The sequence below is a fragment of the Malaya genurostris genome, chromosome 3, assembly GCF_030247185.1.
Source record: "Malaya genurostris strain Urasoe2022 chromosome 3, Malgen_1.1, whole genome shotgun sequence".
In the NCBI taxonomy this organism is placed as follows: domain Eukaryota; kingdom Metazoa; phylum Arthropoda; class Insecta; order Diptera; family Culicidae; genus Malaya; species Malaya genurostris.
The window spans coordinates 770,098-796,839 of NC_080572.1; the positions used below are offsets into that span (position 1 = coordinate 770,098).

General features: G+C 40.3%; 1 protein-coding gene across 3 annotated transcripts; it reads left to right on the forward strand.

The window, feature by feature from the left end:
• The first annotated feature begins 505 nt into the window (after window positions 1–505).
• On the forward strand, window positions 506–25,701 carry LOC131435614 (mucin-2-like). Of its 3 annotated transcripts, none has more exons than XM_058603681.1 (2): window positions 506–1,320; window positions 24,002–25,701. In XM_058603681.1, the coding sequence occupies exons 1-2, from the start codon at window positions 1,120–1,122 to the stop codon at window positions 25,367–25,369; spliced, it is 1,569 nt and encodes a 522-aa protein (XP_058459664.1). In that variant the 5' UTR covers window positions 506–1,119; the 3' UTR covers window positions 25,370–25,701. The 3 variants fall into 3 exon arrangements, with proteins under 3 accessions (XP_058459664.1, XP_058459665.1, XP_058459666.1); XM_058603682.1 differs by lacking the exon at window positions 506–1,320 and adding an exon at window positions 1,372–1,601; XM_058603683.1 differs by lacking the exon at window positions 506–1,320 and adding an exon at window positions 18,428–18,889.
• The last annotated feature ends 1,041 nt before the right edge of the window (window positions 25,702–26,742 follow it).

Here is a 26,742-nt window from a genome sequence, read left to right on the forward strand (position 1 = left end):
TTAAAAACTTTATAATTGAAACAAACAAAAAATGTCCGAGTTATACTGAGGTTAATGCTATAATTCAGATGAAAAACAAAATCGTCTATATGCCAATAACAAAGCTGAATCATTCATATTTCTCGAATCGAAAAAAAAACACAAACATCTTTTATCTGAACCGATAGTCTGTGGTCAGAAAGGCTTCAATGTCACGCACGTACATACCGATACGTGTAGAGCTTACAGAATCCGCTAACTATGTGATGATGCCGTCATCGACTGTTTAATGTTAGAACTCAGCCTTTGCATTCGATTGAGTTAGGTTCATAGCTAAACTCGATCCAACTAGTTAGAAGCCAGCCTGTTCACTCAAATGTAATTAAGCTTTAAATTGCTGTTCGCGTGCAAGTTTTCGTTTCATCTTTATGCCAGTGTTGCCGAATACTCATCAACTCAACACATTAACTGAATCGATAGACTATATCGCCTAATCACCATGTTGCAACAACTGGCAACTCTTCGCCTGATTCCGTCGCTCTCTCGCAAAACATTTAACAATTTATCTCACGCCTATTTCTGTGGTCACATTTCCCCCTAAACCCTACAGTGACCTGTTTGTTCATTCGGTCGTTCGTCAGCAGATTCATCGCTAAGTCGCGATTGTGAGTCATTGAAGCGATAGAGAAGTGAAAAGTTACACTAAAAGATAGCGAAGCAAGCGAACAAAAAAAAGATAAGTTGAGTCATATTTTTTGCACCTCCGATTACTAGATTGATGGAGCCACGCATCAACGGAGACCAGTAGCAATCGCGCGCCTGTGTCATTTGGAGTAGCACGTGCTTTGTGGTAAACTATTTTTCTATTCGAGAACTAGTAGAGTTCGATGCCGACGTTCAATCTGTGAACGATCTAGAATCTAGGAATAATCAAGGGCAGCAGATAACAAACAAATGCAAAGGAATTCGCGAGTGTATATATGCTGATAAGATAAGAGAAGCCGTACAAACCAACTTGGGGTTTAGCCTGTTGTATCGAAGCAAAACTCATCAGTTGAAATCGTTTATCGTCAGTCAGCCGAGCCAGGTGAATCGTTTGAATTTGAAGAACCGACCAGAAGTAGTGGATTCCTCATCGGAATGATAGTTCAATGTCCCGGCGAGGTAGGCGTTCCATCTCCTCCTCCTCCTCCCCCGCCTTCAATTTCGGATCCACCAGCGTCATCACATGGTAAACAACCGGATACGAATTTGCTACTCCAGGATATTCGCAGTGGAATCACTCTGAAACCGACTAAAACCAAAGATAAAAGCACACCGGCATTTATCAACACTACTAATGTAAGTTACAGTAGAAACAAGTTTCATACGAAGTGCATACGTCATACCAATGTTTTTTTTATCGTTAGCTCATCTTTGCTGGTTTAGCAATACAAAAGTTTCCTCTTACCTCCACATATTAATAAATTCAATGTCATTCATTAATGCGACACGGGTGGTTTTTTCCCTGTTGTTATTTCCTACCGTGTCTTGTTGGTATTTACTTCCAACAGGTGTATTCCAGTCAGTGAATCTATATGCTATCTCTTGCCCAAATGGATGATCCTACGAATATAGTCTGTGTAAGTTAACGAGCTTTGAGATTGAGAGACGTAATTATTATACAATAATCAATGGCTTATGTACTATTTTCTTTACATTTTCTGAACACCGGAATTCTGGATTTGAAATAGTTTCAAATGAAAGCAGTTCGTTTGACCGAACATGAGAATGATGCAGTTTGATGAATATTACATACTGCATTCCCACGCTAGGTGCTAATCTATCCCTTTGTTTAGCAAAAATTGGCGCAGTTCTAATTAATTCAAAACGACAAGCCATTAAAAGTGTGAGTGCATTTTTGAATGCCACGTGCACCAAAAAAGTTCATTGAAAGTCTGTGTATTGCTATGGCTGTAGTCTATGTTTTGTTCTAAATTTTAAGTGTATTTATATTAATGTATTGAAAGATTCACGAGAAAGATTTCAACCGCATTGCATGTGCTTGCTACTGCAGGAATTTACCATTAGAGAACCTATTATTTAATGCCACTTTCGCTTAAAACCGTTTATAGACGCTATAATAACTAAAACATCACAGCGATTATTTGAATTATACCGTGCTGGAACAAAACATTCTAGCTTCGGCAAACTTCACAGTGACTTACACTAAGAGTTCACCGCAATCGGAATAAACCAGTGCTGTTTTGTGCGAATAGTGCTATTTCCATGGAACTAGGCACGGACCTCAGCCGGTAGTGTCGGGCCCAAAAGTAGCAACCGGACTGACATGTTATGTTATCATTAACTTAGCTTCACTATCAATCAAAGTCCAAGCAGAGAAGGTTGAATTATGCTCAGAGTTTTGCAGAATGGATTCTAGTTTGCCTATAACTTTATACAACTGATGGAATTTTAGGACATAAATCATGAAAGAATTTCCGTTAGCTTTCGTTTATGAGCTACCATATTTTTTTCCAAACTTAAAATTGAGAAAAAAAAAACACGTCCCTCGGTAGCATAAAACCAACTCCGAATTTTTAGCTGTTGTTGTTAAATCCCAAAGGGTTTTGCAATATACCAATCACAATGAGAACCAATATTGAAATTTTATCGTGCTAATAAGAGCGATAAAATGGCGAATACACTTTGAGAGTTGCTCAATCGAAAATAAATTATCAATTTGATTAGATTTGAATAAAAATGAGATGACGCTTCACAGATAGTTTTTAAGATTTTATGCTGAAAGTCTTAAAAGCAAGATGACTTAAACAAGATTTACAAATTCACTAATAAGCACTCACAGACTGAAACATTATTGTTAACCCAACGAATCAGCCCGCTTGAACAAAGCAATGCGCATATCCAACGCTTAGTCGAGTTTCCGGTAATTAGATCCACAGTTAGTTCTATACACTTTGAATAATTTGAGAAAAATAATATACTATATGGCACATATAAGTCGTGAATAGTTTCGAGCCGTGCATATTCTTGTTGAGAGCAAGCCTTTAGATGGTCCAATACCAACTTTCATGACAATCTATCCACTAGTGTTTGAATAACAACTGATCGTATCAGACGAGTTCTGGTTCTCATCAAGTTATGGAAAAAGACGCACCAGCGCATTTATGCATAAAAGCAACGGTGAAATTGAATGATTAGCGATACGAAAAAGGTTTTCCAGGGTAAGAAATTTTCGTCGAATGCCGAGGTCATTGCAAAAACGGAAGCCTATTCGGAAGGCATTGGGGGCCGATGGGTCAAGTGTATCGTTCTAGATGGAGATTGTACAGAAGAATTAAAAAGTTTTCACGGTAAAAAAATCGACTTTTTCTTTGTTAGGCCTGGGACTTCTCATTCTATGTAGCCCACCTGACGCGATCCGTCCCAGCAGCGCATATAGGATCAGAAAGTTTCCCTGACCCGAGGAGAAGAATGATTTGAAATCGAAACAAAAAAGGTAAAACTTGGTGCATCAGGTTTTACTATACAATTTATATGATTTGAAATGCCGAAAAGCTAAATGCAGGATCTTTTTCCCCAAATTAAAGTGTTGTCGGACGAGGGATGCATCCGAGGTGGTGATCCTACAAGCAACCAATAATCTGCCGTTTCCATAGGAAACATGAATTGATTCGCTTTTTTATATGAACGATATGTCAAAGGGTTTGCATAGATAAAAGGATGATAGATGGAGGATTACAATTGTATATTCTGCGGTAGTATAAAAATCACGAATCAAATGCTGATTCATTCTTACCTTCAACAGTGATAACCAGAAACCACTAAAAAGTAAAGCCTTGGTATTACATTCCTGTAGTGGAATTCGACCTTCTGTTTCAACAGACTTCGCATCCGCGCATTGCATGGCTGGTGCTACGATTCTACTGACACTACGAATCCTTCCAGGTCGGGGCTCGAACCACTGAAAAGAAAACTACCGAATCATCAATTTGACTTCCATTAGTTCGACAGTTTCTCTTATTTTCTGATAGACAATATTATGGTGTTCGACTTTTATTCATTTACTCAGCATAGCGGTGGCGACCGCTTATCGCCCAGGTATATTCAAACCTTTCTGGTATGGTTCAGTTCACGGACGCAAATATTCTTCCACACGTTTCAATGTGTGATTCACACTTGTCCGGCACAGTACAGACATGAAACGATGTTGGACAAGTGTGAATATAGTGGGCATTGAATTGTGTGGAAGCATATCTGCATCTGTAAACGGAGCTGTGCTGACACTGAACCGGAACGGAAATGTGTGAATAGTCCTCAAATCGTTTTTGGTTACGATTGTTCGAAAAGTGACAGCTTGCCAAGTCTCATGAAAATACGCTACCAAGCTGATTCAGTAGCACTTGCAAGCTCACCTGAAAATATTTCAGATGGAATATTTCATGATTGTTTCAAGTTAAGGTTCCAGGAGTTCCAGTTTCCAACATTACGATGCTTTAATTTTTCCAATCGAAGTTACAAATTATTTACTAGATGAGAAATTTTCCAATGTAATGACAAGTTTTGAGGGAGGCTGATGAACAGATTTTCTCATGTGACAATATAAAGGAGGGTCTTGTGGTCCCATACAAAGTGTGGGAACACGGGTTCCCCACGTACAGGTTAAAACAGAGGAAATGCTTCCCAAGAACAGAACAACCGGGAATTGCGTAAGTTAAAGGAAATGAAAAATTTACACGGGACCGATTAATGTACACGTCTTTATTCGTCGCCTTTCTATTGGACAGTAACGGGTAATTTTGTTCACAGTTTTTGTTTCTTTTGCTTGTGTAGCCAGCAATGCTTCCAGAGACAGCGTTAGCTAAAACATCGCTCCCACTTTATTATAGCTGACACTCCTCCTCGATGTTTTCTCCCTTCGCAACCAACATCTCCTTGCCGTTCGTTATTACCAAATCCATCGCATTCGCAAAAACGTTCTGCTTAACCGAACCCAGAGGCTTAGTCAAGACATCTGCGGTCATATTTTCAGTTGCACAGTATTGTAACGTTACTACTCCTTTATCCACAAGATCCTTAGTGTAATAGAGCCTGGTGTCTACATGCTTAGACCTTCTGGACTTGCGGACTGTTTCGACGAAATCGATACAACTACGGTTGTCCTACATTATGACCGTTGCTTCACTTTGTTGTTCACCCATTTTCTCAAGAAGTTGTCTCAGCCTGACCAACTCACGGCACGCTTCCAATAAAGCCATGTATTCGGCTTCCATACTGGATAGTGAAACACTGCTTTGTTAGCGGCTTGCCCAGCAAATCGTAGCGTTTCCTAGTAGAAACAGATAACCTGAATTAGACTTACGGTCAGAAGGATCACTACTCCAATCAGCATCGCAACATCCGCTAAGAATCAACATCTTCTTCCGCTCAGCCTTCAACATTAACTTACACCCGGAAATTTTCAGTAGGTATCGTACCACTCGTTTCAATTAGACCCAATCCGTTTCGGCAGGTTTGCTTACTTGTCTGCTTAGAATCGACACGTTTGCCGCAATATCTGGGCGTGTATTAACTGCCACATATAAGAGCGCACCCACTAGACTGTGATATTTTTCATTCGTGTTCATTACCTTACCTTACCTAACAGCTATAGGCCTGGGATGTCCTTTGCTGTATCAAGCATCCGTCTGCACATAACTCGGTCCATGGCTGCTCGTCGCCAGCCACTCAAGGCACGGACGCTTCTGAGATCACCCTCCACTTGATCGATCCACCTTGCTTGCTCTTCTTCTTGTACCAGTTGGATTAGATTCAAGAACCATTTTCACTGGGCTGTCGTCCGACATCCTTATGACATGCCCAGCCCATCGTAGACGTCCGATTTTAGCTGTCCGTACGATAGGTGGTTCTCCTAGCAGCTGTTGCAATTCGCGATTCATACGCCGTCTCCACGTTCCATCTTCCATCTGCACTCCGCCATAAATGGTCCTCAGTACCTTTCTTTCGAAAACACTGAGGGCGCGTTGGTCCTCTGCCAACATAGTCCAGGTCTCGTGGCCATAAAGAACAACCGGTCTAATTAGCGTTTTGTAGATGGTCAATTTCGTGCGTTGGCGTACGTTTCTCGATCGAAGGGTTTTTCTGAGTCCAAAGTACGCACGATTCTCTGCCAAAATACGTCTGAATTCCTCTGCTGGTGTCATTATCGACGGTCATCAGTGAGCCCAAATACACGAACTCGTCAACCACCTCGATATCGTCACCGTCTATCAATATTCGTGGTGGAAGGCGTTATGTTTCTTCTCTAGAGCCTCTTCCTCTCATGTATTTTGTTTTTGACGCATTTATGGCCAGTCCGATACGCCTAGCTTCAGCTTTCAGTCCGATGTAGGTTTCCGCCACCTTCTCAAGGTTACATGTCACAATATCAATATCGTCAGCGAAGCCAAAAAGTTGTACGAACTTTCGGAAGATCGTGCCACTCGTGTCGATCCTCGCTCTTTGAATCACACCTTCCAAAGCAACATTGAACAAGATACAAGAGAGTCTATCACCTTGCCGTAGTCTTCTCCGAGATTCGGAAGGACTCGAGAGCGTCCCAGATACTTGGACGTAGCACATCACTCTATCCATCGTTGCTTTGACCAATCGCGTCAGTTTATCCGGAAAACCGTTTTCATGCATGATCTGTTATAGCTGTTCTCGGTCGATTGTGTCGTATGCCGCTTTGAAATCAATGAATAGGTGATGCGTGGGTACGTTGTATTCATAACACTTCTGGAGTACTTGTCTTATCGCGAATATGTGATCTGAGGTGGCGCGGGCTCCAGTAAATCCCGCTTGGTACGGCCCTACGAATTCCTTAGCTATTGGTGATAGACGCCGGCAAAGGATTTGGGAGAGTACCTTGTAGGCGGCGATCAGCAATGTGATTGTGCGACAATTGCAACAATCTTGCTTATCGCCCTTTTTGTTGAAGGACATACCACTCCATTCCTGCGGTAGAATCTCCTCCTCCCAAATCCTAGAAATCATCCAGTGCAGCGCTCTAGCCAGTGCCTCTCCTCCATGTTTGAGCAGCTCGCCTGGCAACTGGTCATTGCCCGCGGCTTTGTTGTTCCTCAGCTTGCCGATCTCCTCACTTATCTCCGACAGATCAGGGGCAGGGAATCTATCGTCGGCTGAGCGTGCACCCAGATTGATTCCTGTGCCGTTCTCTGTATCATGTGCTTCGCCATTCAGATGCTCGTCATAGTACTGCTTCCACCTGTCGATCACCTCACGTTCGTTCGTGAGAAGGTTACCACTGGTATCTCTGCACATTTCGGCCTGTGGCGTGTAGCCTCTATGTTCAGCGCGCATCTCCGTCGTGTGGGGCTCGCCGAGAGTGGTGTCTGCGTTTGCGGTGAGGGCTATCATGACATCGAGCATGTTGTTTGGATATGTGTCGAGTATTGTGATGCCAGGTCCCAACTCATAGGTTCCCTCCGGGCCCGAGGTATACCACCCTTCGTACCAGTGCAGCAGCGACGTCTTGCCAACTCGGAATCTTCCTTATATGACTCTCATCTACAACTTCTTGAAAACTATCAATGCTCAAATTTAGTGCTCTCCCTATTTCTTTCTCGTCTACAGCTCTATCGCACTCTTCTTTACGCTGATGAAAGTATGACCTGTATAAACGATGATTCGGAGCATGCACCTGCCTTGAACTGACTGAGTTGCTGGAAGCTACCCAAAAACGTGACACCAACAAAGCATCCCAATCCAGAATAATCTCTTCATTGCTACAAGCTGAAGAACATGAAAATTCTTTGAACGCAAAGAGTGTCTAAAAGATGTATGCCACAAACAAATGATGTATTTAAATTTCAATTCAATACTGTGTAGGTCCCACCCTCCCTATGTCCCCTTACTAACTCTAGGGGAGTATGCCGCCCTGTAATACGGCATCCCTTTCTCTCTCCCTAACAACCAGACAATCGGCCACGTTAATCTAAAGCAAATGAGCTCAATAAAATTTTATTTAAAAAAAACCTCGTACCTAGAACGGTTGTAGCAGTGCTACTCACGGCGGATATTATGTTCCTCCAGCCGTCTTCAAAAGTCATCGCGCCAAGCTGCTCTTTCGTTGGTAGCACTAGCTCCAGTTGTTGCGCGTTTTCCTCTGCAGTACGAATGCTACGTAGCTGCTCGAGATTGAGTCCCGGCGTTCCTGTGCGACGAGTATTGTGCACCATCGATAGTTTTGAGCGCATACAAACACCGACAAGGTAGTGGTCAGAATCAATATTGGCACTGCGGTATGTGCGGATATTGATGACGTCGGAGAAAAATCGCCCGTCGATGAGAACGTGGTCGATTTGATTTTCCGTATGTTCATCAGGTGATCTCCATGTGGCTTTGTGGATATCTTTGCGAGGGAAAAAGGTGCTTCGAACTACCATTCCTCGGGAGGCTGTAAAGTTTACGCATCGTTGACCGTTGTCGTTTGTTACCGCGTGCAGGCTCTCCAGCCCGATCACGGGCCTGTACATTGCCTCCCGGCCTACCTGAGCATTCATGTCGCCGATGACGAGTTTTACATCCCGCCGTGGACAGCTGTCGTAGGTTCGTTCCAGCTGCGCGTAGAATGCTTCCTTCTCGTTATCGGGTCTCGTTTCATGTGGGCAGTGCACGTTGATGATGCTGTAATTGAAGAAACGGCCCTTGATCTTCAATACGCACATTCTATCACTGATTGACTGCCACCCAATCACGCGCTGGCGCATCTTGCCCATCACTACAAATCCCGTTCCCAGAACGTTGGTTGTGCCACAGCTCTGGTAGAAGGTAGCCGCTCGATGCCCACTTTTCCACACCTTCTGTCCCGTCAAACAAAGTTCCTGCAGTTCTACGACATCGAAGCCGCGGATTTGAAGCTAATCATGCAGCATTCGATCGTATCCTGGGAAGCCAAGCGATTTGCAATTCCATGCGCCAAGCTTCTAATCGTAGTCCTTTATTCGTTGCGTAGGTCTTTGCCGATTATTCCGAGTCGTATTTCGTTCTTGATCGTCTCGCCGGAGGGCCATCGTGACTAGACTAGGACTAGACTAGGACTAGACTAGGACTAGACTAGGACTAGACTAGGACTAGACTAGGACTAGACTAGGACTAGACTAGGACTAGACTAGGACTAGACTAGGACTAGACTAGGACTAGTTTAAGAGTCAATGGCGTTCCTTCGTTCTTTCGTTCTTTTGTTCTTTCGTTCTTTCGTTCTTTCGTTCTTTCGTTCTTTCGTTCTTTCGTTCTTTCGTTCTTTCGTTCTTTCGTTCTTTCGTTCTTTCGTTCTTTCGTTCTTTCGTTCTTTCGTTCTTTCGTTCTTTCGTTCTTTCGTTCTTTCGTTCTTTCGTTCTTTCGTTCTTTCGTTCTTTCGTTCTTTCGTTCTTTCGTTCTTTCGTTCTTTCGTTCTTTCGTTCTTTCGTTCTTTCGTTCTTTCGTTCTTTCGTTCTTTCGTTCTTTCGTCCCACCGGGGTTGGTTACCCGATCTTTCCTATGATTACTCGTGCCCCAGCCGGTGCCGCGGGGAGGTAGGGATAGGAGTTACTAGACAAAAGGCTAAGAACCACATTGGGGCCTAAATTGCGCATTGTCCAGACGTTTACCAACCGATTCGTGTTCATTGGTGAACTATTAACTCCGTTCGAGCAAACATACAAGTTTCTCTCTCCCAAGAACAATAAAACCCTTTAGCTGTTGCATATACACTACTTCCTTGAGCTTTCCGTGTAGATAAGCACTTTTCACGTTCCAATGGTGTACAAAATACTTCTTCTGACCAGCGATCGTTATGAGAATGCGCAATGTTGTTTGAGTTGCAACCGGAGCAAAGACAGTGTCGAAATCCACACCATACTTTGTATCGATTAACGTTCCCATGACTATCATGTTTTTTTCTTATACACCCATTTGCACTGATTGGTGTATGGCCTACAGGTAGATCGAATAGTTTCCAAGTTTGATTTTTCATCAACGACTGGTATTCTTCTATCATTGCTTCAATCCACATGGGTAATGGTTTTCATGGCTGCTCGGCCATCCATGGAAGTTGACCATCAATGTCAATTTCCCTCTCTGAGCAGCCTAGATAGCCGTGTAGTGTCGGTAGCGGTTTCCCAACTGGCTAAGAATAACGCTACGGTCCACCTGTACCGGTGGTATAAGTCCACCAAACAGGTAAGCCGTGTGGCATCCGGCGGAATTATTTTTTACCAAGAATTGATCCACTGGTTTCCTGTTCCATGTCGTAAAAGGCCACAAAAATAGGAACTCCTAAGTCAAGGTGTATTTCCGTGCCGATGGCTGAATGGCTGCAGGAGGTTAAACAATGCAGTCGTGAACGGAATATCTTGGGATTTTCCCTTACTGTGTTAAGCGAAGCTCTGGCACAGTGGACGACTTCTTTCTTCGCAACTCGTGGGATTTTAATGATTAAAACATTTAAAAAAATCCTTACATGGTTCGCTATAGGCGATTATAAGCCAATATATTTGGTTTCTTGTAGTTGTTGTACGGTAAGTGCTGGAGGTGGAGTGTTTGTTACTTTAATTGATAATGGTTAGAGTAGCACAAATCAATCTCCAGCATAAACGTACAGCAACTATGAATCTATCCAGACTTCTGCAAGAAGGTAAAGCTTCTTTAGCTTTGGTTCAAGAACCATATTTCCAAAAGGGAAACTTCTACGTTGGAAAATTGTTAAACCCAGTCTTTGTTGCCTTTAACAAGACCGGAATGACTAATCCACGTGAAATGCCTCGAGCATGCATACTTGCAAATAGTGCTCTCGATGTCTCTCTCATATCGGAGCTCACAACTCGGGATATTTGTGCTGTCACAGTTGGTATGACTACTGATGGCATAGACAGGAAATATGTCTATTGTTCGGCATATTTGCCGCATAACCAACCTTCGCCAAGCGATGACTTCAAAAAGGTTGTATCATACTGCTGCAAAAGTGATTTACCGCTTGTAATCGGCAGTGACATAAATGCTCACCATATCATTTGGGGCAGCACAGATATAAATTCGAGAGGCTCTGATATGATGGAATTTGTGAGCAGTACAAACCTGCACATAGTCAATGCAGGAAACCGTCCAACTTTTGCGAGATCTGGCAGAGAGGAGGTTTTGGACGTAACTCTCTGCTCTGATAGAATTGCGCATGAGTTGGTGAATTGGCTCGTCTCCGATGAGCTCGAACCTTCGTTGTCTGATCATAAGTACATATTCTTTGATCATTCAAACGTTAAATTTGATATTATCACATATCGTAATCCCAAATCTACAAACTGGGACCTCTATGAAGAGGGCTTGGCGACTAGATTTTACGGGTACCAACCAACAATTGAAACCCCAATTGATTTGGAAAATGTTGTCGACGAGACAAACTCACTCATAGTTGCAGCATATGAAGAGGCTTGTCCACTTCGTATTGTGCGAGCTACTAGAGGAACTCCTTGGTGGAATGCTGAACTTGCTAGACTAAGGAAACTATGCAGAAGAGCTTGGAACCACCGTCGCAGAAATGGGTCGGAGGCATTCGTGTTGGCTCGAAGGGCTTACAAAAATGCTCTTCGATCGTCTGAGCGAAGTGGTTGGAAAAGCCTCTGCACAAATGTCTCTAGTCTCAACGAGGCTAGCAGATTAAATAAGTTACTTTCGAAGTCTAAGGACTTTAATGTCAGTTTCTTAAGAACTTCAGATGGTGAACACTTGTCTGATGAAGGTGATGTACTTCACTATCTTTTTAACACTCACTTTCCAGGATGTATGGATCCATCACCGACAGCTCTTCCCGAGACTTTTTCAGGTAGTTACGATTCTTGGGCCCTTGCTCGAAGCGTTGTGACGATTGAATCGGTCAAATGGGCAGTTGAGAGTTTTGCTCCGTACAAGTCTCCTGGAAAGGATGGAGTTTTCCCAGTGTTACTGCAGAAAGGGTATGAACATTTCAAACATGTTTTGAAGAAAATACTTACTTTTAGTCTTGCGACAGGATATATTCCAAGAGCCTGGCAGGAAATAATTGTCAAATTTATTCCCAAAGGCGGCCGCGGCACTTATGAGGAAGCGAAGAGTTTCAGGCCTATCAGTCTAAGCTCATTTCTTCTTAAAACAGTGGAACGCATAGTCGATCACTATATCAGAGATGTTAGTTTGGGCCTGCATCCGCTACATGGAAAGCAACATGCTTACCAGCGTGGAAAGTCCACTACAACCCTGTTACATGATGTTGTATACAACATTGAAAAAGCTTTCTCACAAAAGCAATCTTGCTTGGGAGTTTTCCTAGATATTGAAGGTGCCTTTGATAACGTGTCTTTCAATTCAATTCTGGAAGCAGCCCGTGGTCATGGCATACCTTCAAGTATCACAAATTGGATACACGCAATGCTTAGCAATCGACTTCTTTGTTCATCGCTTCGGCAAGCAGAGATTAGAAAGCTAAGTGTCTGTGGGTGTCCTCAAGGTGGTGTACTATCCCCACTTTTATGGAACCTTGTCGCTGATGGTTTGTTAAGGAAACTTAATAACCTTGGATTTCCGACTTATGGTTTTGCCGACGATTATCATATATTGATGACCGGTATAAGCATTAACACTCTCTTTGATTTAATGCAGCAAGCCCTGCGATCTGTTGAACAATGGTGTTGTCAGGTTGGATTATCTGTAAATCCGGGCAAAACATCAATGGTGCTTTTAACTCATCGTAGGATAATCACAGAAGCTCGTCCGTTGCAGTTCTTTGGTTCAGAGGTCACTGTGGTCGAACAAGTTAAATACGTCGGGGTTATTCTTGACTCAAAACTGAATTGGTCTGCTCACATTGACTTCAGAATTAAAAGAGCTTGCATGGCTTTCGGCCAATGTAGACGAGCTTTTGGAAAATCATGGGGACTCAAACCCAGATATATTAATTGGATCTACACAACTATTGTTAGACCAATTTTAGCATATGGATGTCTTGTATGGTGGCAGAAAGGAGAAGTCGCGACAGTTCAGTCAAAGCTAAATCATCTCCAAAGGATGGTCCTAATGGCGATGACAGGAGCATTCACGACAACTCCTACTGCTGCTCTAGAGGCGCTACTGTGCATTAAACCACTACATGTGTTCCTAAAACAAGAAGCATTATCTTGTGCATACCGTCTTAAGGTTACAGGGCTTTGGAACAGTAACCCATTAGATTATGCTACCAGCCACACTCGCTTGTGGTCTCAAATGGTTACGTGGGATGAGTATTTACTCGCTCCTAGTGACCTAACTCTCACATGCAGTTTTCCTTTCAAAACATTCAATGTGAGCTATCCTTTTCGTGAGGAATGGTTGTCTGGTTGTCTGGAACGACAACTTGATGAACACATAGTTTGTTATACGGACGGTTCTCTGTTGAATGGTCGTGCTGGTGCTGGTGTCTACTGTCGTGAAATGAGGCTGGAGCAGTCTCATTCACTTGGTAGATACTGTACTGTGTTTCAAGCAGAAATCTACGCGATTCTGTGTGGAGTACAATCGGCACTTCAGCAGAGGATCTGTGGTAAGCGAATTTATTTTTGTTCCGACAGTCAGGCAGCCTTAAAAGCACTCAGTTCGAATGACTCACGGTCGAATCTAGTGATCGCATGTCGAACTCAAATTGAAGACCTCAGCATTTCAAATGCTGTTTACTTCTTATGGGTACCCGGCCATTCTGGTATTACTGGAAATGAATGGGCTGATGAGTTGGCTAGAGCTGGTGCAACGAATGATTTCGTTGGTCCTGAACCAGCTTTACCACTTTCAACTAGTTGGATAAAGCACAAGATTCGTTCTTGGGCTGTATCCAAACATGCCAGCTACTGGCGCAGCTTGCAAACTTGCGCTCAGGCAAAAGCATTTCTACCAGATTTAAATCTGAAAATGTCAAAGTGTCTACTGCATTTCTCCAAGCATCATTGCAGTATTCTGGTCAGAGCTCTGACTGGACATTGCAAACTCAATTATCACATGGCTACTATTCAACGTGCTGAGTATTATTCGTGTGATTTGTGTGAATGCGATTATGGTACTTCATATCATCTGATATGTAACTGTCCCGCATTGACGCAGCTACGTATCCGGGTTTTTGGTTCTCCATACATGGTTGAGTCTGTGTATGCGGAGCTAAAATTGAAGGATATTCTCTCGTTTCTTACCCAATGTGGTAAGGAGCTATAGTCAGAAGGGTTCATCGTTCTTCCTGGAGTGAATGAATCCCTTCTGTATTTACCTTAAATTGGGTTTAGCAGATTGTTTGGCATCTTTTAGGGGGTGCCGAATTTACTTCTGCTCGTACATACTGCGAATCGTTCTGCCTTCTTCCGGGAGTGCAGAATGGTGTCGCTTTTGTAAGATCTTCAAATCCTCTCGGGAGTTGGAGGTTTTATTAACAGCGGACTGTTCGGGACCTCGTAGAGGTTCAGAATTTACTTCTGCTTCCACTAAATGTGATCCTCAGCAGATTGTTCGGCATCCCTTAGGGGTGCAGAATTTACTTCTGCTTTTATGTGTTTTTGTGTCGTCAATTTTTCCCATCCTCCTAGTCCAACCCTTACCATTTCCTTTCAATCCTTCCCTCTTATATATCGGGAAAATGATGCTAAAAACAAATTGATGGCAAGGCACAAATCTCCAAATATCAAGGGGAACGTGCCATTTGAGCCAATTTGTTCTGATTCCTGATTGAGCTTTCCGTGTAGATAAGCACTTTTCACGTTCCAATGGTGTACAAAATACTTCTTCTGACCAGCGATCGTTATGAGAATGCGCAATGTTGTTTGAGTTGCAACCGGAGCAAAGACAGTGTCGAAATCCACACCATACTTTGTATCGATTAACGTTCCCATGACTATCATGTTTTTTTCTTATACACCCATTTGCACTGATTGGTGTATGGCCTACAGGTAGATCGAATAGTTTCCAAGTTTGATTTTTCATCAACGACTGGTATTCTTCTATCATTGCTTCAATCCACATTTCATGATTATGGTTCAGGTTACAAATTGAGCTTCTTCATATGACGTAGGATCCTCCTGTGTCAACAGTGCAGTATTGTTTCGTTTGATTGGTCTGCTCTTGTTCGTTATTCCAGCCGAGGAAATTCTCTTCATCCGAATCGTCCTGATCTCTAGGATGAATAGAACCAGCTTGCTTTTGATCCTTCGTTTTATCGGTCGTGATCTCAACGTTAGTTTCTTCCTTCACATGAGGCAGTTTACTAGGTTTCAGTGACTCCTCATGAATCTCTACAAATTGAGCATCTCGACTTATGGTGATTTCATCTGTATTTGTGTTTAAGAATCTATACGCCTTCCTATCGCTGCAGTAACCCACGAATAACGAATAACAATAATAAGGACAACCAAAAACTATCAAATGTGTTAGCGTTGGTTTCTTACCAAATCAGCTTTCGGGAGGATCCAAAGTACGGAATGGCAATCTGTTCTGTAAATACGCAGCAGTAGCCACGGCTTCTCCCCAGTACTTTTTATCCAGCCCGGCATCGAGTAACATGCAAGTAGCCATTTCTTGAAGAGAACGATTTTCCGCTCGGCTACTCCGCTCTGTTAAGGAGATTAAGGTAACTGTGAATTGTGCAGCAATGCCTTCTTGCTCGTAAAACTTCTTCAGTTTATGACAAGTATACTCGCCACCGCTGTCTGATCTAATTACGCACGGAGCCCGGCCGGATAAGTTTTTAACATGCGTCTACTATAATCATCAATAATCGTCATCAAATAGCGAGCGAATTTTTACGAATTTAACTGTTTAAAGAAGGTTTGACAGAATCGTGTTCACTTATTAATAAACGCTCTTTCGAAAATTTACATTTACATTCGATTAACCTTTTCAACTATGTTTCTCGTGTCGTGATGTAAGTACCCCAAAATCATAATCATTTTACCTAATTCATCGTTAATGCTTCCTGAAGCATGCTATGATTCTAGATAAAACGTTGCGTTATCTTAGAACGGTATGGTATTTTTATGCAAAATGTCTTAGAATTTAAAACTTCGGGAACTAAAATTCCAAAAAAAATTTCTTTCCTGAATCGAGATCTAAAATTTCAAAACTGACTCTAAAACTCAGGAAAATGTTGAGGTTGAAGTAGTTAGTTAGTTAGTTTTCTTTATTAAAGAGAGTTTTTTTATTAAAGATATATAGGTTGAAGTTGAAGTATTTATTTTCCTGTCAAATGTTATAAAATTGCATGAAACATCGAGATCTAGTGTCATCTCGAAAATAATTTGAAAAAATTGACAATGAAAGTTTTGAGATTTCCAAAATCGAAAATTCTCTTTTTTGGTGCCAATGTCTTTAAAATATCATCTTCGAGAATTAGTGTTACTTCAAAAAAGTTTGTTGGAAAAAAAATAGACTCTGGAACTCCGGAATCGATTTTTTCCCGAATGTCTTAGAATTGCATAAAATGTCAAGATCTGGTGTTACCTCGACGTTTAAGGCAGTTTTAAGATATTCAGCATCCAAAATAAATTTACGATCTCGGAGATCTCAAAATACCCAGCGTTCAGCATCTCGAATGGAAAGAAAAATCAGCAGAACTCATACAAAAATCATTGCCTCTCATGAAAGACAAAAAGCGCATTAAAACCCACAAAAACCGGATGAGCACAGAATCCTTTTTCACGGCACAACCGAACCGCACAGAATGCAAGTCGATTCAATACTAATTTCGATTGTGAGAAGACTCTCAGTTTAAATGATCGCGTCAATTCTACGCGAACTGCAGAGATTTAATGCATACGAAATTGTCGTCCTATTTAGGGGAAGCTATGACTACGGCTTGGTAAAGATGGAAAATTATACATTGATCGTTATTTATTAAAATTTCGACAACCAATTATCTCAAATATATAGTTTTATCTCTTAGATTCGATACGATCTTATCACTGTTTCGCATTCCTATATTGAATTCAAAGAGTAGTCCTACGTCAAAACGTGCGATATCAGTTCAGTGAACTGTAGTTCAGATATCTACGCACTTGCACATTTGATTAATAGTCAATTTTCGGGAATGTTAATCACTTTCAGGGAATCTTTCAGAAAATCTAATTTTTGCTTTTTAAGGGGTTCGCAGGTTTGCTCTCTGAGAATTAGACCTTTGGTAGGTCCAAGTCCACAACCACAATCAAGAAGAGAGCGTCTCTTGCTCATGAAAAATAATTGTTACGGTCGTCGCTGAATGGCGGTTCTGTATTCCAAATGACTGTAGATTGCATTTTCATATTTATGAATGATAATGATTATGGTCGGAAACTAGTTTAAATAGTTTTCCAGGAAAAAACCTTATGAAATTCATAAAATAATTGTACGTTTTTTTCGCAATTCCATCATGATTTAGCGCCCCCCGGCTGTTGGCGCTCGAGGCGGTCGCCTCACTCGCCTCACCCTCACTACGGTACTGCCTCCACCGAAGACAGCTCAAACAATGACTTTGTAGGTTTCAATGCCATCGAAAGCAATATTCTAAAATACGTTCGAGATAATTCCAATTTGAAATATTCGCATATGCCTACATTTGTTTTTGGTCAAAGTTATGGCAAAAGAGCAGAATCCTTTCCTAAAGTTGTTGCTTCGGAAGATGAAATTGTGAGTATAAATGGGAGAAATACGTTTGATTCTGAAGGAAGCTATTTTGGTAATAAACTGAGATTGAAATGCAAAATATCCAAGAAGAATTATCGTACTGGCTATATACCAAGATCGATTCAAATATAGTTTATTTCATATTATCTAACGTACATAAAAAGTTATGGGTAAACTTTGCTCGCTTTCGAACAAGGAGCTGTTTCAAAGTTTGTTCTGCTGCGTTGAGTGACCGTTTAAGTGTGGATAACTTCTTAAAACACGGGCTGTTCAAAGTGCTATTCATTATGCCCCGTTTACACTTCTGCTGGCTGCCAGCATGCTGGTGTCAGTGTACTGCCCTCTGAGGAAAAAAACGTTCAACGGTGGTCCTTCGTTGTCTAATACTTTGGATCATTGGACCACAGTTGAACGTTTTTTCCTAAGAGGGCAGTACACTGACACCAGCATGCTGGCAGCCAGCAGAAGTGTAAACGGGGCATTAGCTTTGTATGTTACTTAAGCCAAGTAATTTTTACGAACTTTTGGTTACTTGGATTACAACAGATTGTAAATATTTCTTAGTCTACCGAACAAGCAACTCTAGAAAAGAAACTCTCCAACATTATGTTAATTTTTTCAATACAAAATTCTGGTTCAATACAAAATGCTGACTTTTTTATTTATTTATTTAAATAACGCTTGCAATCATGAGCAAACGTGGCTCTTTATATTGATTAGGTCGAAAGCATTTGAAAGGGTTCTCTGTTCAGTGCATTGACTTAAAGGATGAGATGACAGTATGTGCATTCGATTCATTTTTGCGTAGTATTGCACATTCTCATAATTATTTTTTCGAGCCAAAGTGAATACGTGTCACATTCCATTGATTGTACACACTTAGAAAAATTTACATCTCTATGGATGCACATAAAAGGAACGTCGTGATTCACTTATATTCACAATTGAAAGCATGTTAAGATAAGTCATATCACTAACTTTATAGTAAATGTAGCTGAAGCTTACATCGATACAGACGCCAAGTTTATTTTTACATGTTAGAAGATGTAATATTGTGTCATCACCGAAGAAATTACGGCACATTTGGATTTTCGTCAAGCGTAAATTTCACTGTAGGTTGAGTAATCAGAATAATAGTGAAGAGAAACGTTCGACGGTTAAGCTAGTATACAAATAATTATGAACAATCGATTATATTCAGTAGCTTTTCTACGTTAAAAAGTGGATCTTGAAAAAGGTAATGTTATCGCTTTTTGTGTTATTCAGCTTGTAAAACAGTAATCACGAAAAAAGCCAAATATAGCTGAAATCGCTCTGGTTTTCCACTGGTTCCACGTCATACAATTGATTTCACCTGTGGTATCGATCGTGCTAGATGGAAGTACCAAATCTTAGTCGATGCTGTTATGCCATAAAATCACAATCCACTGAGTGTGTGCCTCGAAGCAAAATAACACCTAATCAGCGACGAAACGTTTCAATATAAATTAATTTTCATTTGTTTTGAGTTAATCTGTATGACTATTTACGTCTGCCTTACAACACATAAAGCACCTGTTCCGATATTGTATACATTGTGGTTACGGCTATTCGATTTTATTTTGCTGCATTTTATCAAACTATAAATACACTTTAATGAACCTACATTTCGGTATGCAACATTTAAAGCGAACCATTGACTCATTGTAAACCGTTTATTCTATTATTTGTTGTTTTTTCAGCAATGATTTTTTTGTGGAAATTGGGTTTCTGTTCAGAATGGAGGTGAGAAACACGCCAGCAAAACTGTTATGTATTGTTTTGATGCAGTTTGCTTGGGATTGGGACTGTACATGCAATAGTACAGCTCGATAGCCTCTAACAGGGGAAAAAGTAGGAGAGAACGAGACAAAAATGACTACTTGCAATAATTCGGACACTACCCGCAATGACTTATCTGCCATACGGCTGGTAAGGGCTGAGGACAGTACCGTAAAGTGGTAGGTTGTTTGATATTTTCCCGTTTCAAATTAAATTTTCTTGGAAACGGTGCAGCATATAGAAAAACCCACCTGACAATGTCTTCGAAATTTAGTTGAGAATATTCTGTGAAAATTTCAGAATGATTCATTGAGTTTAGCGGTCGCACAGTGGTCCAAAACTGGAAAAAGACGGTCAAAAGTCTGTATTGACTTTCACTGATTTATAAGAGCTAACGTGTCTTCGTAGAAGTTGTACAAGATTATATTACGCTTCTTTTGAAAGTGGCACCTTAATTTTTGTTAATTTTTTTACTTTATTTATATCTTCAGCAAAAATACTTCAAATGTTTTTTTTTCTTCAAAATAAGATAGAAAAAAAAAATTTTTTTTGTGAAAAAAAAAAATATTTTTATTCGAAATTGGTGTAGCACCAATTTTGAATAAAAATAATTTTTTTTCACGAAATGAAATTTCTTTTTGAAGATATAAATAGTGTAAAAAAATTATTTTTCGGGATATATTCACTTTATTTTAAAAACAATTTTTTTGAATTTATCTACGTAGAATCTACCTCTATTATCTAAGTATCTACTACAAACTGCGCGTAAACACGCATAAACATGCTTATGCTTGCACGCGCAACTTAAGCAAATTGTTGGGATTTTTATTTTGTTTACTTTTTGACAATTAACAATATTATAAAAAATCTAAGTGGAACTGGATGCAATTTTTTTAGGCCTTTTCAAAGTGGGTTTTAAATATTGAAAATCCAAAAAATTATCAAAAGTTCAACACATATTAAAAAAATGGAAAAATGTTTTTCAATCAAAATATGAAAAAGTATTGCAAAAGTACAAACCTTTACGAAGAGATTTCATTTTTAAATGTGTAAATAAATTGAGTTATCGCGAAGCAACACGTTTTTTAAGATGATATATTGATCGTGCGACGCTTCTTTAGAGATGTGGAGAGCAGCTCATACCGGTGAGCAGCTCCGAACCGTACAGCTCACTAAAGGGAACCGATTCAATGTATCAGCTCATCAGATCATTTAAATTGAACTGAAGGTTTGTTTTGAGCGCCGTTTTTCTTTCATATGCATGATCGAAATCATTGATACACAAAGAACAATGCTATGCGAACTAACTTGTCTGCGAATTATTATTATGTCATATTTGAGAATATCTGCAAAAGTGGCATCCCTGAATGTACCTTAGCCTACTGAGTGAGAGGTAAGATTTCTTATTGACAACGGCTCATTCAATCTGTTAAAGAAGGATAAATACACATTTGGAAAAACGAACAAAAGCTCATGCACACATTTCTTCTCATTTATAACTCGCTCTTCAAGAGCCGAAAATCCGTTCAGCTTGTAGCTTGTTTCCACCTTACCAGCAGGGATGCGAGGTCATTTTTTAAAAAATCTATGATCAAGCCAAAAACCCCCGTTTCCATAACTAATCGGAATCATTTTGGTAAGCACAAAAAAAGGTCTCACTATTTCCTAACGCTCTGTAATTTTTGGTGCTAAACTGTGATCAATTTCAAAAATCTGTGATCGATTTCAGAATCTGTGTAAATATGTGACCATTTTCAGAAATCTGTGAAAATCTGTGCCATTTTTTAAATCTGTGCAAAAGGTTGAAAATCTGTGGAACACAGATTAACCTGTGAACCTGGCATCCCTGCTTACCAGTGCGGTGAACTGGTGAGCTGCGGTTCTTTTAAAAAGAGCTGTGAGCTATCAGCTCTTTTTAAAGATTCGATTCACTGGAATAGCTCAGGAACGAATTGCGCAACTCTACGCTCACTGCAAAAGTGAGTTACAGAAATAGCAGACGCGTGACACCCTTCGTTTCTCAATCATGCATGGTTTCAGCACGGCCATAGTGAAAATGAGTCACACGAATAGTACTCAGGATATTCGTATTATAAAATAAATTGGATTAGGAATATAATTTTCTAAAAGTATTGTAAAAGTTTGCTGCATTAAGTTGCATATTTCGCTTCGGTACAAGGTTTCCTAGGTAAAAATAGGTAAAATGATGTGTAACTTTTTCAGAAAAGAATAAACCTATGCATTACCTTCTACAAAATTATGGGATTTTATATTTTCTACTATTATTCCAAACAAAATATGTAAAAAAATAACTTGAAACAAGTTATGATTAGAAAACTAGTTTTAAGGGGGTTGTCATAATTCAATAACTAAAACTAACTTTGGAATGGCCTAAAAAAAAGTAGTATTGGGCATATCTTTTCCTAAAAATTTTGTAAAAATCAACTGCATAAAGTTGCATATTTCGCTTCGGTGTAAGGTTTTGTCATAGGCAAAAAAAAGGTAAAATGTTGTATAACTTTGCCAGGAAACAACAAACCTATGCACTATCTTCAACAAAAATATGGGATTTTTAATTTTCTTCAATTATTCCAAACAAAGTATGTATAAAAAAATCACTTGAAGCAAGTTATGAATAAAACATTGATTTTAAGGGGGTTGCCACAAAAACGCTTCGTAGGCTTTGAAGGCGCGTATCATAAATCTACCGTAACAAAGTCTTGATAATTTAGTTTAGATGCGATTAGTACATAAAAAATAAGAAACTTAGCGTCTGATCAGCGGTTTATGTTTTACTGCTAGGTGCACTGACATATTCCTTACATGGTACAAAGTGTAAATTGACTCAAACTTTCGTCCGCCAATCGGGAGCTTCGATTTTATAATAAGAATCATTCCAAACGGTTTGACAAAATGATATTGATGATATCTAGTATTTCAGTCAAAATGAAAAATACACGAACGAGATAACCGTTTACCACATGTTATGACGTATTCATATTTGGAGAACTGGTGGGTGTAAATATCGTTCGATAATGAAAATTTATATGATTGATAAGAAATAATTTGTATACCGTTTATCACTATGCTTTCAATATGTATGTATGTATCAGGCCCGTGCGCAGGAATCATCCATGGGGGGGGGGGGGGGGGGGTGGTTCAAGGGGAGAGGTGGCTGTCCACTATATTGACAATGTAAAACGAATTCTGACAGGCTCGTGCGCAGAAATCATCAAGGGGGGGGGCTATTTTGTCGAACATTTTTTAGCGAAAACGATAAAAGAAATAGTTCCCCTGCATGTAAGTATTGGGCTTTACTCTAGAGAAAAGATGCGCGTTATTGAAAGCGGTGGTAGTCGGTACTTCGGGCACGTACTATACAAATGCGTAACATCGATCACTGCATTTCCAGTAACACTTGACAGAAAGTGGGAAAGGCGCCAAAATTTGAAAAAGAAAGTTGCGTCATCCACAATATTGAAACTGTAAAAAAAGTTCTGAAAACGTAGTATGAATTGTCAAGTTATTTGCACTTTAATATAATAAGTACTCTATTGTTCATGAAACTTAATTTAAAAAAAAATCTTCATGGGGGGGGGGGGGTCTTAAAACCCCCAAACCCCCCACCCCCAGCGAACGGGCCTGGTATGTATGTATGTGTGAAGCCACCATTAGTTCAAGGCATTTTCAGTGTATGCGGGTAGACTTACAGTAGATCCGAATTTGATTATCAGATAGCTTTCATATAGCTGCTGTTAAGAAGGCTAAAATGGGTTTTGAGGACCCGGCGCATTCCAGCAAGAACATCCGGTCATATAATAAAGAATTTTGCTCTACCAGCCTAAACCCGCCTGATGGTTTGTTTGTTGGAAGGGTGCGTCTCACTCATTTCAGACCTTCAGGGAGAAACACAAAGCTTCCCCCACGTGACTTGGCAGATTGGCAATCCAATCCATCATTCAGTCATTCACTCGTAAGATACCCTGATGCACTCCCTGCCCCTCCCCATTGTCGATGTAATTGGACATAATACAATATAATGTAATATAATACAATATAATAAAATATAATATAAAATAATAGAATATAATATAATTTAATATAATAAAATATATATAACATAACATAACATAACATAACATAATACAATATGATATAATATTAGCGGACCCCTGCACACTTCGTAGCGAAATAATATTAGATTAGATGTAAATAAATCAATATTTCTTTCAACAATTTTTAATGGGTCATGTCAAAAAGACGGAGCCTTTTTATATCGCGCACCACAGGTTAAGAATTAGCTTGCTTCTGTACTTTCTGCATTTATATCTGTACTTTCTGTACCTGTTTCAGTACTCTGTATTTGTTCCTGTGCCTTCTCTGTATGTTCCTGTCCTCTCTGCACTTGTTCCAGTATCTGTTTCTCTCAAGTCTGTACTTGTTTTTTTTGTACTTTTTGTAGTTTTTGCACTTTCTGTACCTGTTCCTAACTATCGCTATGCTTTCAATATGCGTAATAAACTAAAAGATCTTTCTTTTTTCTTTGCAGTATTTGATTGCAACTCCTTGTAATTCACAACACATGAATGGTATAAACGGACCGAATACGATTGTGCTAGATGAGATGAAAGATGCCCTTCAAGAGGAACTACGGAACACGCTCAAACGAAAGGTCAAAAAGCACGATGTGGAACAGGGCAACGGCGAGAAGAATAATCAGATCGAAAAATCGATGACAATCAACCGAACCGAAGTACAGCTGAAGGTAAACACTTCAGTTGATAGTATGCCGGTTCTGACTGAGCACAATGTCATTGATAATGTAGCTATGAAAAGCCTTCTTTCAAAACGAGCACCTGTACGGAATGATACGACGGGCAATGACAAGGTTGAAAAACCTACAAAATCCCTTGAGTATACGGCGAATCCCGTTCTTGAGAAGCCTCCAACAAAACCAGAAACAGCCATAATCACAAACAACGCACAAATATCACAAGCAACGTTTAAAGTATCAAACTGTCCGGCGTGGAGAGAAACTCCGAAACAATTGCCCCCAACAAAAATTACCACCAAACCCAAAGACAACTTCGACATGATAAAACATGAGTCTTGGAAGAAAACAGACACCCACCAGCAACTCCAGATTGAAATAAATCCGATCCTGCCGGATGACTGCTTGAAAAATTCAATTTTATCGTCAGAGGTAAAAAGTGGAAACGCTTCGATAAAACCTTCACAGATAAGGACGCTGACCAAGCAGGGAAGCCACGTTTCGCACACTGATATCGTGGAATCTCCGAAACAGCTCGCCAAATGCCCCATATCGCTATTGGAATCCCCAACGCCGTTTTACTCACCACCAACATCGCAGTACTCAAGTCCTTCAAGTAGCGGACCATCTTCACCTCGAACTCCTACTCGCACAACCATACTGGACACAAAAATCAGTTACAGTCAAAAAACTTCTTCGATCCCATCCAGAAGGGATCCAAATGTACCCATGAAAAAGCTTATGATATCCCATCCAAAGGCAAGCTTCACTCTTCCGCGAACCTACAAACGCCAGACAAGACCGAGTATTGCTTCACCGAATGAGCACCAGGAATCGAAACCCGTTTTCAAAATCCTAACAAATCTGGAGCAAACCGAACGACGAGAGGAAACAGCAGCAAAATCGGTAGCAGGAAAACAACAAAATCCCATAAACGGAGATTCTGCGGGGGCGGAACCGGTTCTTACATCGTACGTCAGCTTCGCAAAAGATTTGGGCAATGCTGCCAATAACTTCCCGGATACTGCGAAGAAAACGACCACGGTTGGGGTGGTGAAACAGGATCTGTTCTACGAAAACAGGAACCTGCGGAACGTTAAATTCGATATCGTAGAAAACGGACAACTCAGGGTTGTGGATAAATAGACGCAAAGCTAGCAATTAAGTAATGAAAGCATTTTTCGGTACTTCAGATTTAGTAGCCGAAGAAGAATGCACCTATTGTTCGTAGACTGAGAAGCTGTTTCGTGTGCAAAGTAGTCATTAGCTGGTCGGGTTTCAACACGCAAGCAGCATTCGGCTTTGTATTGTATAGTTTTCTGTGGGAATGTGATGGGATCAGCTTAGCCGGAAGCAACGACTTGACTCTGCTGACCGAATGAAATGTAATAGTCACTCATTATGAAAAAGGAATACAATTACTGCTTTTTAGAAGTCACCCGTGTTTCTACTAATATATGGTTTCATTAGATTTTAAATGTGGAATTATTTAAAATATCACAACCGGATGACTGATTGTCTTGATAAGTTCGTCCTGTGGTTGAAATGTTTATCACTATCTGAATCAATATGTTAAAAGGCCATTATGATATCTAAACAATATTTCAAATTTAAGAAATCCACGGCCAAAAAAAAAATTTACCTTATGATACTTTTTTATTAACTAATTGAACATTGTTATGGTAAGAAATGATATTGCTGTCACCATAATTTTTTTTCTATCGTAAAGAAAATCGTTAATTAATGAAAGTAATATTAAAGCAAGTACGAAATCGTTTCTGGTAGACTACACTTCAATTTTAGATAGGCTTTCTATCTTATGCCTCCCCGTAGCGCTGCGTAGATTTGAAATAGGTCAAGTACCTATTGCTAAACTCTATTATGATTGTAATTAATCAACGCACATCCTGGCAGGACACCCGCCCATCTGCTCGAACGGGGTTCACTTCAAGCTGGTTGTAAGTTGACCGTTGATATGCACTAGACCATCACCCCGATGCTTTTGTATGGAAAACTCGACTCGATCGAGATACAAAATAAAAAGATTCGTAATCTGACTCGACTGAAATTCAGAATCTAGGTGATAGAATAGGGGTGCATATAGCACACCAGCTTCCTTTGCCAGCATGAGCAGCTTTGAGTCAGTTCCACTGGTTTCATATACATTGAGCAGTCCCGTATCCAGAGGTGGGGTCCAAGAGGCTCTGGCCTATTGTTCCTGTAGATCACACCGTGAGATAGAAGATTCGAGAGTTTCGTGCCGATAAAGTAGTTACACAGAACAGAGTCAAAATCACATAAAATGGAGGACAAAACCGAGGCAAAATAAACGACAATAATTATAACGTAAAAAAGACCCGAAAGACAAAATATTCTAAATAAACTTAAAAAACAATTATACATAAAATTGTATTGGACGATTGGAAAGAGAAAGTGCGCGAGTAGGCCTTAGTTAAGCAAGATCCTGCAGATAGGAAAGATATTTTGCCGCTGGATCCCGCACATACTTTTCAAGGGCT